Genomic DNA, 14,283 nt, shown 5'->3' on the forward strand with positions numbered 1-14,283 from the left:
AGGGAAAATTACAAGAGAAGCCACTAAAAATAACAAAACATTTAAAGAGATCCTCCCTAACTTCCTAATATTTCAGAAAACCCCTTTTTGTATCTTTAACAGTTTACATTGTTTTCTTAAATTTTGTTATTTGTTTGCTTGGTAATCTGTTTTAGGTTCTGTTTAGTGGAGTTCTGGGATTTGCAGTCAATTGCCTAAATGGTCCAGTTTTATTCTTACTGGATTGTCCTATCTCGACCCCCAGGCTAACTAAAATGGTACTTAGGTCATTGAGTCTAAATTAGAGGCCGTTCTTAATTTTTCTACTGGATTTTTAGAACTAGATCACCTTCTTGTTTGCTGATCACCAGTCTTCTTGTTTATTTTAGGGTTAGAGTATGTAGATTTTATTTCATGATTGTTTTTTATTTATTTAAGTTACATTCTGTTCTAGAATCGTCGTTAAGTCAACTATAGTTAGATTTGAGTGTGTTTTAGGGTTCTTTCTTTGATTCTTAAATTATTTTATTTTCTCATCAATTGTGCTTCAGTTAGTTTTGTTTGAATTAGAAACAGTCTATTTTACTTAGTTTCATTTAGATTGGAATTCTCAATTGGAATTCACTAGCTGGCACCCTATTTCTGGCTACGTTCAAGTCAGTCATGGATATATTTAGAGGGCCAGACCTGTTATAGGAGAGTGCCAGTCACACACATGGTTTACTAGTATCCCACAAGGTGCTGAAGGGTCATGCTTAATTTCAGGTATAATTGCTTCATAAATGTTATTTTTCGTTACCAGCTTCCAAAAAGTCAGGTGAGCCTTAGTCCTCAACCTGGTCAAAAGGAACGAAAAAGTGAAAAAAAAGAGAAAAAAACGAGTTAAAAACGTGTTTTTTTTCGTTTTTAACATTTTTTTCAAAAAATGCGTTTTTTAAGTTTTAAACGGCAATTTAATTTATTGCATTTTTTCACGTTTTTTGTGAATTACAGCAGACATATAAGAATTGCATTTTATATTATGCATATGCATTATTATACATAATATATCAATGTTATAATTAATTAATAATATTATTCTATACATCTGTGAATATATTTTATCCCAAAAATGAAGTTGTGAAAATCAGGACAAGCCACCACCAAGACCCAGCGAACCATGAGTTGATCCACTCCAAGATGAGCCCCAAGTCAATGGATTTTAAAACCTTACTTGTTAGTGTAAAGTAGACTAATTTAGTATTAGCCAATCTGCTGTTTCTTTGTTTCTAATTTTGTGTTTTATTTCAGCCTTAGGTTCGCTTATTTCTGGATTTAGTTAAGTTATACAGACTTATTAGGTCAGTTTAAATTTTTTATCATCTAGAATCTGCTTCTTGCAAAGTTTTAGCTCCAGGCAGGTAAATAGCTTCTCATGAGTTCCTTTATTTGCATAGTCGTCCACGTATTTTCGATTTTGATTTGAGTATTTAGCTAATGTATTTGTTTTAGGTTATTGTTCATTCCGTTTAATGGAGGTTTTATCTGTCTTCCTTAGTTTATATTAATAAATTTATTTGTTTTATCTTTAGAATAGGCAACTAGAGACAATTTAATTCAAATCTTTGTGCTTCCTCATGTCCTCTGTTTCTTCTTAGTTGGAAGGAGCCTGCTCGTCATGAGAGAAGAAGCACAGCAGGTGGAAGGCAGGCTGAGGAAGATTACATGGAGTTGTTGCAGCCTTGCAGGTGGTGATTGAACTAGTAATTCCAGGAAGAAAAGCAGAAGACGCTCCTGGGTTTTAGGCTTTTATTTCCTTGTTTTATTCAGTCATTCAGGTTATAATAATTTTGAAGTTATAAAGTCAACGTAATAGGTAGAATTATTTTCTTAATTGATTTTGTAGAACAGCCTTGTCATTTATGTTTAGTAAGGCATATCTGAATTTTATATAAGCAAATTGTCATATTAATTCTTCAATATAACACATTCCCTGTGGGCTCAAATCATCATATCAATTCTTCAACATAACATGTTCCCTGTGGGCTTGGCCCAACTTAACAGTCTATAGGAGTGCATAGGCCAGATAAGTACCATATTGTGGTTCAAAGTTATTTTCATAAAATAAATCTTTCAAAAAGAGTGCATAAAATACATTTTCCATCAATTATCAGAAACAAAAGTATCAAATGTTAGAATGTATGTGTCCAGATTTATACATACATATATATATATATATATAATATTTCATATATATATATATATAGATATATATATATTACTTAGGATCTTTATGTAATTTTTCCTTTTCTTTATCTACTTTCCTTGTTTCTTATTTTCCGTTTTGACTTTTTCTTTTTTACTTTGACTGGGAGTTGACTAGTCCCAACAGCTAGACTTCTAGCCGATGGAACTAGTCCAATGTCTAGTTCTATGGCTTCGTATGTAATCACCCTTTATATAAAGGGTGACTATTCACATGCTTTGTAAAGCTTTTGAGCCTGATTCTCTTCAGTCTCTAATGCATCTTTTTAACTGTTATTTCAGCCTGAGTGTTCAGTTAGTTTTGGAAAACATTTTCAAGTTTACATAAAAGTCCTTTTTACGTCTAAAGAAAACGTAAGATTCACTTCCTAAGGAGGCATTCAGACACGATATAATGATACTATGATACAGTATTTCTAGCTTGAACCCAAGTTGCTCAGCTTTTCTCTATTTTCAATAAGATTGAAGTTGCACATAATTTTTAGGTCGCATGGGAGTCATATGGACACAAAGTCTTGTGGCTCAGTCCCTCTACGAACATTTTCATAAGCACATGAGTAATCGGCTAAATGGTTTTTCACAGAATTTACTAGTACATGTATTCTTTATAACCTTCACAATTGCCAGTAGCATCGTCAAGCAGCTATAAAAGACATGAGTTACTGCCATAATAAAGATGAAGCGATGAAGCTGCTCCAATCCTTCAAATGAAACAAAAGGTTCATGACCCTGCACACAACATATAAGATTCTTGATTCCTGAAGATGCAGAAAGAGGGGAAAAGAAAAGCAAAAGCAGACCAGTAAGAAGATGCAAAAACAGTGAGACAAGGATAATACGGATAATACCACATAAATGACATTAATTTGCCAAGTTGCTTTTGAGAAGAGAAAACAAAAATTATATCGGATGCATATGAAATTACCCAGAAATGTATAAGTTTTGTACCATAGCTGAAGGTCCTACAGGTGCAGCTACTAATAGATGAAGCATAATCCTGAAAGCAATCTTTCACCACTAAGCTGGGGATCCCTAGGGAAGGTATCCTCTCAAGGGGTTATTTCAATTCTATTATTTCCTATTTCATAAAAGAAGCTCTAATATAGGAAGCTCATCTCTCACCTGGAGAATGCAATGAGAACATTATCCTTCACTTTTGTAGTTTCTACATGTTTCCCACCAGTTCTCATTGTGCTTTTTCTAATGTTACTCCCCTTCGCCTGTGATCTCTCCTATTTTGCACATGCTAGTCCTACCATCTTACTGATACTAATGACATGTTCTTCTCAAATAAACCTTACTACAGAAATATATTCATTATATTGCCTGTAAATTTTACAATATTTCTTGCATAAATTGAATTGGATATTATGAGAAAAAGTCGCTATGATTAGTCATAACTGATATACTAATGTTGGCAAGGATGCATATCTTACTCAATGTTGAAGTTGTAAAGGCTTTAATTTTTCATGCCTTAATTTGTCTATGACATAAACATACATTTGTAACATTTTGCATATACCTTAGTTTTAAGATTGTGAAAGCTTTAATTTTTCATGCTTTAATCTATCTACCAGATAAACATATTTATTTTTGATAGTTCAAAAAAGGAAACATATCTGTATTAACTTTTTTTTTGTTTAGTTCTATTTGGTCTCTATTAGCATTTTGTCCAACTCTCATTTTATTGGTCACTTAATGCCCTCTGTCCATTCAAATCAATTGCTCCATCACTTTATTTAATTCCTCTTTTGATCCCAGAACATCATAGACCCTTTGCTTCTTGACATTTTCAAAATATGTTGCGTCTAGCAACTGTGAGTTAAACCCTGTCGCATTTCAGTTACATCAAACAGCCTAATAGGTGTTGTAACTGCAACTTGCAGTAACAGTCTACAATTTTTTGTTTTTAGATTATTTTATAGCACCATCCATGCAGTGAGGGAGGCGGTCCACCTAAATCCAACCAGGTCGCCTGAGTAAGATGGAGCCTCGTGGCCATTTTGGTCAATAGCATGATATGAAGATTGATAACTTGCCTCTTTGCAAGCGTTGTGATGCAGAACACTTAATTTCCTCCTCAATTTTGGGCGGATAAAAGAAGAGATCAAGTTCCGTCCTTGCAGACTGCCATTTTCTGTTGCAAGTGCTGCAGGATCTTCAGCCTCAGATCTAGTACACGGAGAGAATTTACTAGTGTAGTATTTTGATTCTATACAGATGCTAGCAATCAAGCCTGAAGTAGCCGCCAAAAGCAGTGATATGAAGCCAAGGAGCATGAGTTCTGCAACCAAGATAACCAAATGTCAATCGTAATTACATAGCAGAGATGAGGTACAAGTATCCCTAGAAGGAATTTCTACAACACATCAAGAATCACCTCCTAAAACAAACCCTTCCCTAATACAATATACAGATCAAGTCCATTGGCGTTCTCGGTTTCTAGCTAACACCGGTCAATATAAAAGCCGTGTGTGTTAACGTGGCATACCTTCTTTCATTTTCTCCAACGCTTCAAATAACGGATTTCGTTTGGTTCTTCGCAACCACTAAAGGCAATCAAGCATTTGTCAGCTCCCTTCACAAGAATGGACCATGAAAAATAAAATCAAAGTAATTTGATTCTTCATGCCAATAAATTGAAACATTCAACAACAATTTTAGGGATCAGGTTCCAGAGATAACAAGCCAAATCATCGAAAAATACAAAATCATTTTTCAGAGGCCATCCCCTACCGTGGCCAAAAAAGCTGTCCAGGCTACTGTTCCAGAGACACCAACAAAAGAGAGAGAGAGAGAGAGAGAGAGAGAGAGAGAGAGAGATCCTCACAGCACTCAGACGATGGATCAAGCGCTCGATGAGCAGAGAACCGGCAACGAAAACTGTCAGAACGGTCGCAACTGACCACGTTGGCGTGAACGCCAACGATCTTGCCTCCACTGGATTTATCTGAGCCATCCCTACCTCCGATCTCCCTCTTCTTCTTCACATCAAAGCCTCCACTTTGCTTTACAAAACATAGTATATTTCAGCTCTTTCAGTCACAAAGGCAGCTCGGTCTGCTTCTTCTCCACTCGAGAGCCTCAAGATTTCACCCCACCCCACATCCCCCCTGCAACATCACCGTTCCGCACAAATCCACAGAAGAAATTGCCTCAGGTAAAACACTACTGTCCAGAACAACAAGGAAGACCCCAAAGAAACCCCTCATGAAGATGGATCCCAGCAAAACATGAACAATGGGGCCAGAGATTGAGAACAGCTTCAATAGGCATTATGGTAGACCATTCTTTGTAAGCTATATGTCTTGTAGCTCGGCCCGTCTAGGATAAAGGTGTGCGCCTTAGTGGGGTTTATGAGACATGGGTCTGGTGGATGGTGAAATGTGTGACAATATCTTATTTTGCCTCGGGGGCCGTTTGACGGGACGGAAATGCGGTGTAGACTCGGATAAAAATTTCAAGTTGAAATTGATCCTCACGAGGGCGTTTGGTTTGACTAATATACTCTTTTTCGGTTTCTGAAAATATGTCCAAACAACAGACAAAAGACCGCTGAGGACACAACGTTCTTTTGTCCGTCGAGAACAAGAAGACATGTCGTCCGTCGAGAACAGGAAGACATGCCCTTAATCGACAAGCCCCACCCCCTGAAGGGCTGAACGCAAGGCTTCGAATAAAAAGTTTGAAGGCTAAAGCTTGTCCGACAAAAAGCAAATCCTCCCCTGCAAATCTTTGTTCTCCTCCTTGCTTTCTCGCTCGCTACCCCTTGAATTCTCCCTCCCCGCCGCTACAGGTAACTATCCCTCTCTCTCTCTCTCTCTCTCTCTCTCTCTCTCTCTCTCTCTCTCTCTCAGAGGTAGCATCGTCTACTGTTCTTCTGCCGTGAAGAACAGCCATGTTTTTTTTTATTCTTCTTCCCTACATCAGTTTCATTGGTGGCCTTTCTGTAGGATTTCTAAAAGAGGTGGGAAACCTTGAGTAGGTTTTCCATTCGGAGGTACTTTCCATCTTTATCTTCCCAACTCTCTTTGGAAGATGCCCTTCTGATTCGCGTAGAAGCAATCTAGAAGGCGGAGGAGTCATGTTGGAAGATTAAGGGCTTTTTTTGCAGCTTTGTGAGAGAAAGTGTGGCGGTTCTCAACGCAGCTCATTCTCCATTGCTGAGGTTGAACAAGAGGGTTTTGAAGCTCTGATGCTGATGAGGGTGACGTTTTGGCCCTTTTCATCCTTGTTTTCTTGTTTAGGGTATAAAGTTCCTCAGAGAATCTAAGGAAATTAGTTCAACTAAGGTAGCAAATTGTAGTGCCATATACATATAGATGGGATTCCTGTAACCTTTTATCCTCGGTCTCCCTTAGTAGAAGCCATGGATTATTAGGATAACATAGAGAAAGGGGGAGATGTTAACCCTAGAAATACCGAGGAGAATGGGGTTATTTGTGAAGTAACAATTTCTACACATAAGATTTGATTTGGCACCTCAACTAGACGAGCTTTGTCAATCTTTTTCAAACAAACCACCATGAGGAACAATCGAACAACCCATTTCAATTTCACTCAAGAAGAATCATGAGAGAGAGATAAAGGAGGCGGGGACCGATTGGTAAGGCGTACCAGGTGTGGGAGAGCTCATACAACTTGCCTCGAGGGAAGAAGATGATGAGGGCAACCAGAGCTCTAAGGCCTTCTTGAGGAGTCCATTCCGGTGCTTGGAGAAGGTCATCTGCCTACTTGTGGCATTCTCGATGCGCTTCATCTAGGTCTTCCCCCTCACCAGCTTTTTCCTTTTCGTTCGGTGGATACAGATATTGAACAAATAGTGAAATAGCAGTAATGAAAGCAGTAATAATTATCCATTTTATTTTCATAAAGTGAACAAATGTTGCATAATATTTACTCATAACGATTATACCAATTTAAAATAAAAATAAAAATTATTTGCTATTTTATCATGGACAAGATTTGAACAAGTTGTTAATTGGAAAAATGGGTCTCATGGTTGGGACTTGGGAGATGTTTTTTTTCAGTTTAGACCTCAGGAAAATTGCACTTTGCCGCCCTTAGATGGTTGTGATGACGCTGCAAATGGACTGGATTTAGATCAAATTAATTATGCATATATAACTCCATTACCTTTTTTCTTTCTACAAATCCAAATTAATCTAATCACCCCATGATATTAAGCTCCGAATGTTCAGCTCTAAAAGAAAAAAAAAACGATACATTTATCAGATCAACGATACACTTTCAGATCAAACGGTTTATTTTATTTAACCTGGTTGCTTCTTTAACCATGTGGACCTAAGCATGTAGTGTTAGTTTATGAAGAACTTAGTTTGGTTTGCTGTTATCGGCAAACTTTGAAACAGAAATCTTATATTGATCAAGGTGAGTGCAACGTTAATTTATTGAGAATTTAACAGCATGCTGTGCGGACTTATGAAAGTATATTTATGGTTTGCATGCATCATTAATTCAAGAACCTAGTGTTTTTGTCTACCAGCATGAACAAGTTGACTCAAATTTTTTTTTGTGTTCTTTCTTTGTGAAACATGAAATCAAACTATGCGTGCTTACTGGGGTGTTGGTTGTTTTACATGTGCATTTTCAGGTCTTCTGCGAGCCACAATTAATAAACTGAAGCAAGAAAGAAGTGTCAATACCAAGTTGATCTTAATCCGTGGAGGTCAGGATGATGTTTCTCTATTTGAACATTTTCTTATCGAGGAGCAAGATGCTGATGGGGAGTCGACTCATAAGTACATTGGGTTTTGTTCCTTCATTGATTTGTTCCTTCATTGAGGGGATCACTCGGCATGTTCTAGAATTCATGAAGCAATTGCAGCAAACCTATTTTGCGATCTGCTAGTTGATCTCCAGTTCGATCCCTTTGTTCACTCCCGACACCACTGCCACCGTCTCCCCACTCCATCATTCTGATCCCTTTGCTTCCTACAGTGGCGTAAAAGGAATCATGGAAGTATAAACGATCAGAACTCTTCTCCTCTTGGTGCTAGCTGATTCATTTGACAGATGTTCTTTGGAGATCAAGACACAATATAAATGCTTTAAGAGATCAGCCTATTCTTTAGCTAGCCAAAGAGATTAATAATGTTCAAGAGAAAATGATTTAAATCTTACTCCACCTGTTCAGATTGTAAATGTGCTTTCAAGTCCCACCCTTGCCGGGAGCAATGGATCGAATTCGATTGGACACTTACATATTGTATCTAGATATATTATTTTCATTCCATATTGAAAAAGTGATGAATACAAAACCGTCCCCATCTTAACAAAAAAAAGGAGGCCGAATTCCCACTGATTAGCAGATCATGTAAGGAATTTTGCTCACCATCGGCCGAAAGTTCGTAGTAGCCAAATCTGTTTGCTGTTTCTAAAGTGAAGCAAAAGGAGAAAACAAGGAAAACTTGAGATCAGAACACAGACAACAAAGAGCTTGACTCTGCTAAAGAAAAAGCCTCGTATGAATAACACAAAAAGAAAAAGGAACACAAAAATCATACCTTGAGCGAGGAGCCAAATCTCTCCGGTGATATCATGCTTTGCTTCTTATAGGTTTATCCAACAATCTCTCGTTTGCTTTTCTATTGTTGCTATTCTGCAGCTTCCAAGATCAACTATCCTTGAGCATTTGCCCTCTTTCCGGCATGTCATCAAACACCAGAGTTGGTCAGAATCTGCATCCACATCTCACAGCGAACAATGAAACCCTTAAAAAAAATGATAACATTTGAGAGAGGAGAGAGTGAAGGAAGAGAAAAAATAAATGACAGAGGAAGAGCCTCGGTCAAGGGTTTCCATCGGTGGAACCCTGACCAGAGAAACCAAACTGATAGAGAGCATCGATCAAGGGTTTCAATTGGTGAAGCCCACGCCGAGTGATACCGTCTCACGAGAGAGAGAGAGAGACGAGAAGAGATCAAACTTGTGACTGATGTAGGACAACACCTCTACCATGTTGGTTGAGTTCGAAACGACACACAATACTCTGCATCTTCTCAAGGTCGCTGTCTGCGATCACCGTTGGAGGCCTGATAGTTGGAGGGACGGAGAGAGAGAAAGAGAGACCCTTGACTGCCATGACCAGACGTCACCGAAGGTGAGAGGCAGGGGGAGAGAGAACTGAGGCTGAGGGTCCTAGTGGTTTTCCTTACTATTATCAAATCATATCTCATACTAAGAGGATGGAACAGGTCCAGTTAATAGACTTGGTGGTGCCATATTTGATTAAGCAATAACAATAGTTTTACAACTATTCATACTAGAGTAATTTCTTGTTGTGTGATCTCAATAACATTTGGGCCTAGTCTGGATGCATTCATATTAGGTATGAGAATCTTTGAAGACACTGATGATGATATGGATCATAAATTGCATCTCTAGGATCCAAATGTATTTCTTTTCAGTTCATACACTCTAATGTTTGATGATCTATTTAGATTTTTCGAAATCTCATATTTTTCAACTTCAGGGCACGTTTGGATCTATTGACATTCACAACTTGGAATCTACAATATTTAGCATATCCCTTGAATTGATTACCACTAGTAAAGGCATAAGAATGATCTCATCTTGTACCTACAAGTTGGGTCTTATCTCTCTATAAGAGATAAGTAGACAAGTATATTTCTTAACTTTTCCGCATATAAACAGTCATATGCAAGATTGCAAACTTTTGCATGTAAACACGATTGTACCTAAAAACTGTCCAATCCATCTACGAATTGGTTGAATTCCATTTTGACATGGAAGAGGTGGAATTCTTCAAATTGTTTGATTAATTCCCTCTCAAACACTTGATGTGGCAAAAGCTTTTTCATTTGGGCCTTTCACTTCTCATTGACCTTGGTTTACTATGAGCAAGGGAGCCTCTATATGCTCGTACTTTTCTAACATAAAGCACAACAACACTTTTAGCATGTGGATCAATGGTTCATATTCTACCTTATTGAGCATGCAGGCAAAATCTAATATTAGAGAATATGAGATCATTTTCTCTTTTCAGATTGATGAACAATACCCTGCAATGTTTTTATATCTGTCGCAGAGTAGGTTTCATATGTAGGACTTGTTCATATGAAAAATTGTTGTCTGCCTTTAGCTCTTTTGACAAAGAAAAGTAAGCCAATTGATTTGCTAATGTCTGTCATTTTATGGATTTTTAGTATGATACTGCATGAGAAGTAATTCTACTATTGAGAAATAGTTGTTTCAAGATTTATTTGAGAGAATTTAAATGATAGACCACACTGACTTCACAAGACAATAGATAATGCCAGAGTTTCTGGCACATCTAAATAAGTGCCAAACAATTCTTTTTCATGATAGAATACTTCTGTTCATCCTAAACGAAGCTTTCGCTCATGTAGTAAACTGAATGTTCAATCTATTTTGCATGCTGCATTGTTTACTGAGATGTATAATAGTAGCGGTCATCCCATAATTGAGGGTTGAAGAATCGATGGATTGAGAAGGTAGTGGTTAATCTCTTTTAAAGATTATGAGCCCTACTCAAACCTTACCCATTTTTAGAGAAGTTGGTTGAATGGTTTACAACGAAGGGCCAAGTTAGAGATAAATCGCATGATCACCCTAAATTTTGCCTCATAAACTCCTTCACTCTTTGAGAGTACTAGGTACAAACATGTCGATGATAGCTTTGGCTTTCACAAAATTGACTTTTATTTCTTTGTTGCTTACCATATACCAGCTAAATTTGTTTGAAATGTTAACATTTTAAAGAAAAGGCCAATTTCTAACCATTGCTTGTTGGAACTCAAAGAACAAGTATTTCAACAGCATTAAGACATAAATCAAGAAACATAACCTCGATGACATGGAGAGAGCTAAAATTTAGGAAAGGCCATTGATTTGGGTGACTGAATGACCATAGGAATCTGGCAAAATTTGTACAAGAATGATGATATGAGCTGGTTCAAGCCCACCTAGCACAAACACTACAAAATGAGTGTTGAGAGGTGGCATCGGGGCAAATATAGTCATTTTGTTGGGTCAACACTTGAGAGTACCAGGTAGACATAAAACTTGATTTGTGTCTATTTTGCTAAGTTATGTGACTCATGTACTTCTATCTAGTTATGTTTCTTAAAGTCTTTTGAACTCGAGCAAGTAAGTTTGATGGATGTTTTATACATGGTACCATAAAGCCAACTGGTCTGAAAATTACCAACATGAAAGCTCAGTACACAAGTTAAGTAGGAAGAATGATAGACATGACATTGCTTGTAACAAAATTATATATAACTACCAAAGAGGTGGGATTACTACTGTATAGGGTGAAGTTGGTTTGACAAAAAACGAATGAAAGGAAAGAAAAGCGTAAAGGAAAACAAAAGAACAAAGAGTAAGAGCCAAAGCGTCCAAATCAAGAAAAAGAAACAAGAATAAAAAGGAATTAAAGTGGATATGTTCAAGAGGCAAGAACTACTGAGATCAAAAGAGCATACCTTTCAAAACTTCATGGACAAAGATGGACTTGCTTTAGAGAACCAGAAACTATTATTGTTCAATTATTTATTCTTCACGCTCAATGTCAATCCAAACATTTTATCACAAATCAATCAACATTTCTCTGTGCATGCATTCCGTTATTGAAAACAAATTTGAATTCAATATGAAATCGTGGTGAATAAATGTGTCAAAAATCAAAAATACGATTTTAACTTAAAGTTTTGTGTTTTTCAAGGAGAAGAAAAGGACTAAAGTTTAGCTCTAGATAAAAAATGTTGAGAAGGGTCGACCCCCCATCACTACCCATCACTACTATAACAGGGGTCACGCCTCCCCCTCTCTCCACACAATTCGACCTGCCTAAAGAGCCAAGTAAATCACTCAAAATTCCAATTGTGTGCTTACAAAGGCTTGACTTAAATAAATTATAAATTATTAGAGTCTTCGGTCCAGGTCCTTTTTTTCATGCTTGTTTAGTTTAGTTTATTTTTTGCTTAGTCATAATGCATAAAATGTATTATTTTTTAATAATATTTTTATGTAATTATTATGTAATTGAATGCTTAATACCTATGTTTGTGTTTGAGTAGGGCCATTTGATTGAAATCAAAGGTAAAAAGAAGAAACTCAGGCCCCACGCCCCAAACATATGTGGTTTACTAACTCCATAACGAGGTCATCGATACCATCTTTCTAAATTTAATGCACCGGGGGCATGACGTGTTACATGTGCAGAGGAACTATTTAATCATTGTCATTCATCGTTAAGAACAATTGTGGAACGAGCTTTTGAGCTTTTGGTTTATTAAAAGGACAGTTCCCTATACTAAAAACACAAGTGTTGTATCCTTACCGTACACAAGTTGCGATTGTGTTAGCCATGTATGTTCTACACAATTTCATTATAGACCATAATCCTCAAGCAGAACAGTTTGATGTTGATGAAAGTGCATTTGACAATGCAAATGAGAGTACATCGTTTGTAAACGAAGTGGAAAGTACAACACAAAAGTATTAGTCGAGAATCGAATAATGATCTGCGCAGTACAATAACATCTCAAATGTTTATGGATTTTCAAAATCGTAGGTGCGGATTAACTTATCACACACATAAACTATTCTGTTGCTGGTTTTAGTTAGGCAAATGTTTGTTTTGTTTATGTTCTATTGTTGTTAGTTATTGTACTCAGAATATACTCTCATTACGTTTTAATCTCTGTCAAAATGTGATGTTTATGTTTTCAGGACTGATCAAAGATGAAACACCGACATCAGTGTGACGTATGTTCGAAGGTCGTGTAAGGGAAAAATTTGATTTTGTTTTGAGTTTTTTTTTTGTTATGGTGGATGCGTGTAGTGGATTTTCAAAATCGTAGGTGCGGATTAACTTATCACACACATAAACTATTCTGTTGCTGGTTTTAGTTAGGCAAATGTTTGTTTTGTTTATGTTCTATTGTTGTTAGTTATTGTACTCAGAATATACGCTCATTACGCTTTAATCTTTGTCAAAATGTGATGTTTATGTTTATGTTTTCAGGACTGATCAAAGATGAAACACCGACATCAGTGTGACGTATGTTCGAAGGTCGTGCAAGGGAAAAATTTGATTTTGTTTTGAGTTTTTTTTTTTGTTATGGTGGATGCGTGTACAGACACTGCATATGTACTTGCTTCTATGGATACTCAACACATGCACTTGGCTTTGTATTGAATGTTGAAGCTCTTTTGAACACTGAACATTGATGATAATATGTAAATATTTTATCACTGATGAGAATATGTATGTGGTTTGTTTGGTGTTGTAGACTTTATAGTAGAATTCTGATATATATCCAATGAATATGGTTCCTGTATTTATGAATTGTGTGTAGATGTTGATGCAAACATTTGAGAATGTTTGTATTTATAGTATCTTCATGAGTTGATATGTTCTTCAAAACTTACTGCGGTTATTTTTGTTCTTGTAGGAAAAAGACTCGCAATTGAGGGTTATTTATGTATTTGGTGTGGTTATTTATCTAATTTTTGTAAATCTAAACAAATGTTTCCTTATTATCAAACTAAGAATTAATTTTCTAAAAATCTAGAAATATATTTTTGTACCATCAAACTCAAAAATATAAAATTGAAAATATATTTCTGAGTCATCACACACACACTAAAATTAGAATCAAAATGATTTTTCTCATTCTATTTTTTCATTTTTTATATTTTTAGAAATATATTATCCAGACCATCAAACTACCCCTCAATGAAATTTGCTCTTTGTAATTTTTTTCTATAAAAAAGCCCCATATTTTTTTGATGAATATGTTCTTGTCACCTAAAACATGTTGTTATTTGGGTCTGCATTTGCGTTTCAAGTTATTTAAATTTGTCGAATCAGAATCAGTTTTTTAATAAAAAAAGTAAATTTTTTAGAACTATTTTGAAAGGATGAGTTTTCAATAACAGGCGTTTTGAAAATATGACTTTTTATTGGAGTTTTTATGAGACTTCTTGATCTTGCAGAAATGCTATATTGTTTTGGTGAAAGGGAGCCCGACTGCCCCACCAGCGGCT

At 36.4% G+C, this 14,283-nt stretch overlaps 1 protein-coding gene and 1 long non-coding RNA gene across 7 annotated transcripts in view; one reads left to right on the forward strand and one right to left on the reverse strand.

Annotated features, from left to right (window-relative positions):
• LOC116265833 (MLO-like protein 11) overlaps window positions 1-5,446 on the reverse strand; it is a 64,862-nt gene extending 59,416 nt beyond the window's left edge. For 2 of the 6 annotated variants that reach the window (XM_050080826.1, XM_050080828.1), the window contains exons 1-4: window positions 5,054-5,446; window positions 4,715-4,772; window positions 4,263-4,507; window positions 2,836-2,952 (exon numbers count right to left, since the gene is read on the reverse strand). In XM_050080826.1, the coding sequence (XP_049936783.1) occupies window positions 2,836-2,952; window positions 4,263-4,507; window positions 4,715-4,772; window positions 5,054-5,182 (549 nt within the window). In that variant the 5' untranslated portion in view covers window positions 5,183-5,446. Of the gene's footprint in view, window positions 1-2,835; window positions 2,953-4,262; window positions 4,508-4,714; window positions 4,802-5,053 lie in introns of all 6 variants that reach the window. The other 4 variants (XM_031646782.2, XM_050080824.1, XM_050080827.1 and 1 more) reach the window with 4 other exon arrangements.
• Window positions 5,447-5,818: 372 nt separating this feature from the next.
• On the forward strand, window positions 5,819-8,366 carry LOC116265835 (uncharacterized). The gene is made up of 3 exons (XR_004175201.2): window positions 5,819-6,019; window positions 6,177-6,986; window positions 7,838-8,366. It is a non-coding gene; the product is annotated as an uncharacterized LOC116265835 (long non-coding RNA).
• Window positions 8,367-14,283: the final 5,917 nt, after the last annotated feature.

This window comes from Nymphaea colorata, chromosome 12 (assembly GCF_008831285.2).
Source record: "Nymphaea colorata isolate Beijing-Zhang1983 chromosome 12, ASM883128v2, whole genome shotgun sequence".
NCBI lineage: Eukaryota > Viridiplantae > Streptophyta > Magnoliopsida > Nymphaeales > Nymphaeaceae > Nymphaea > Nymphaea colorata.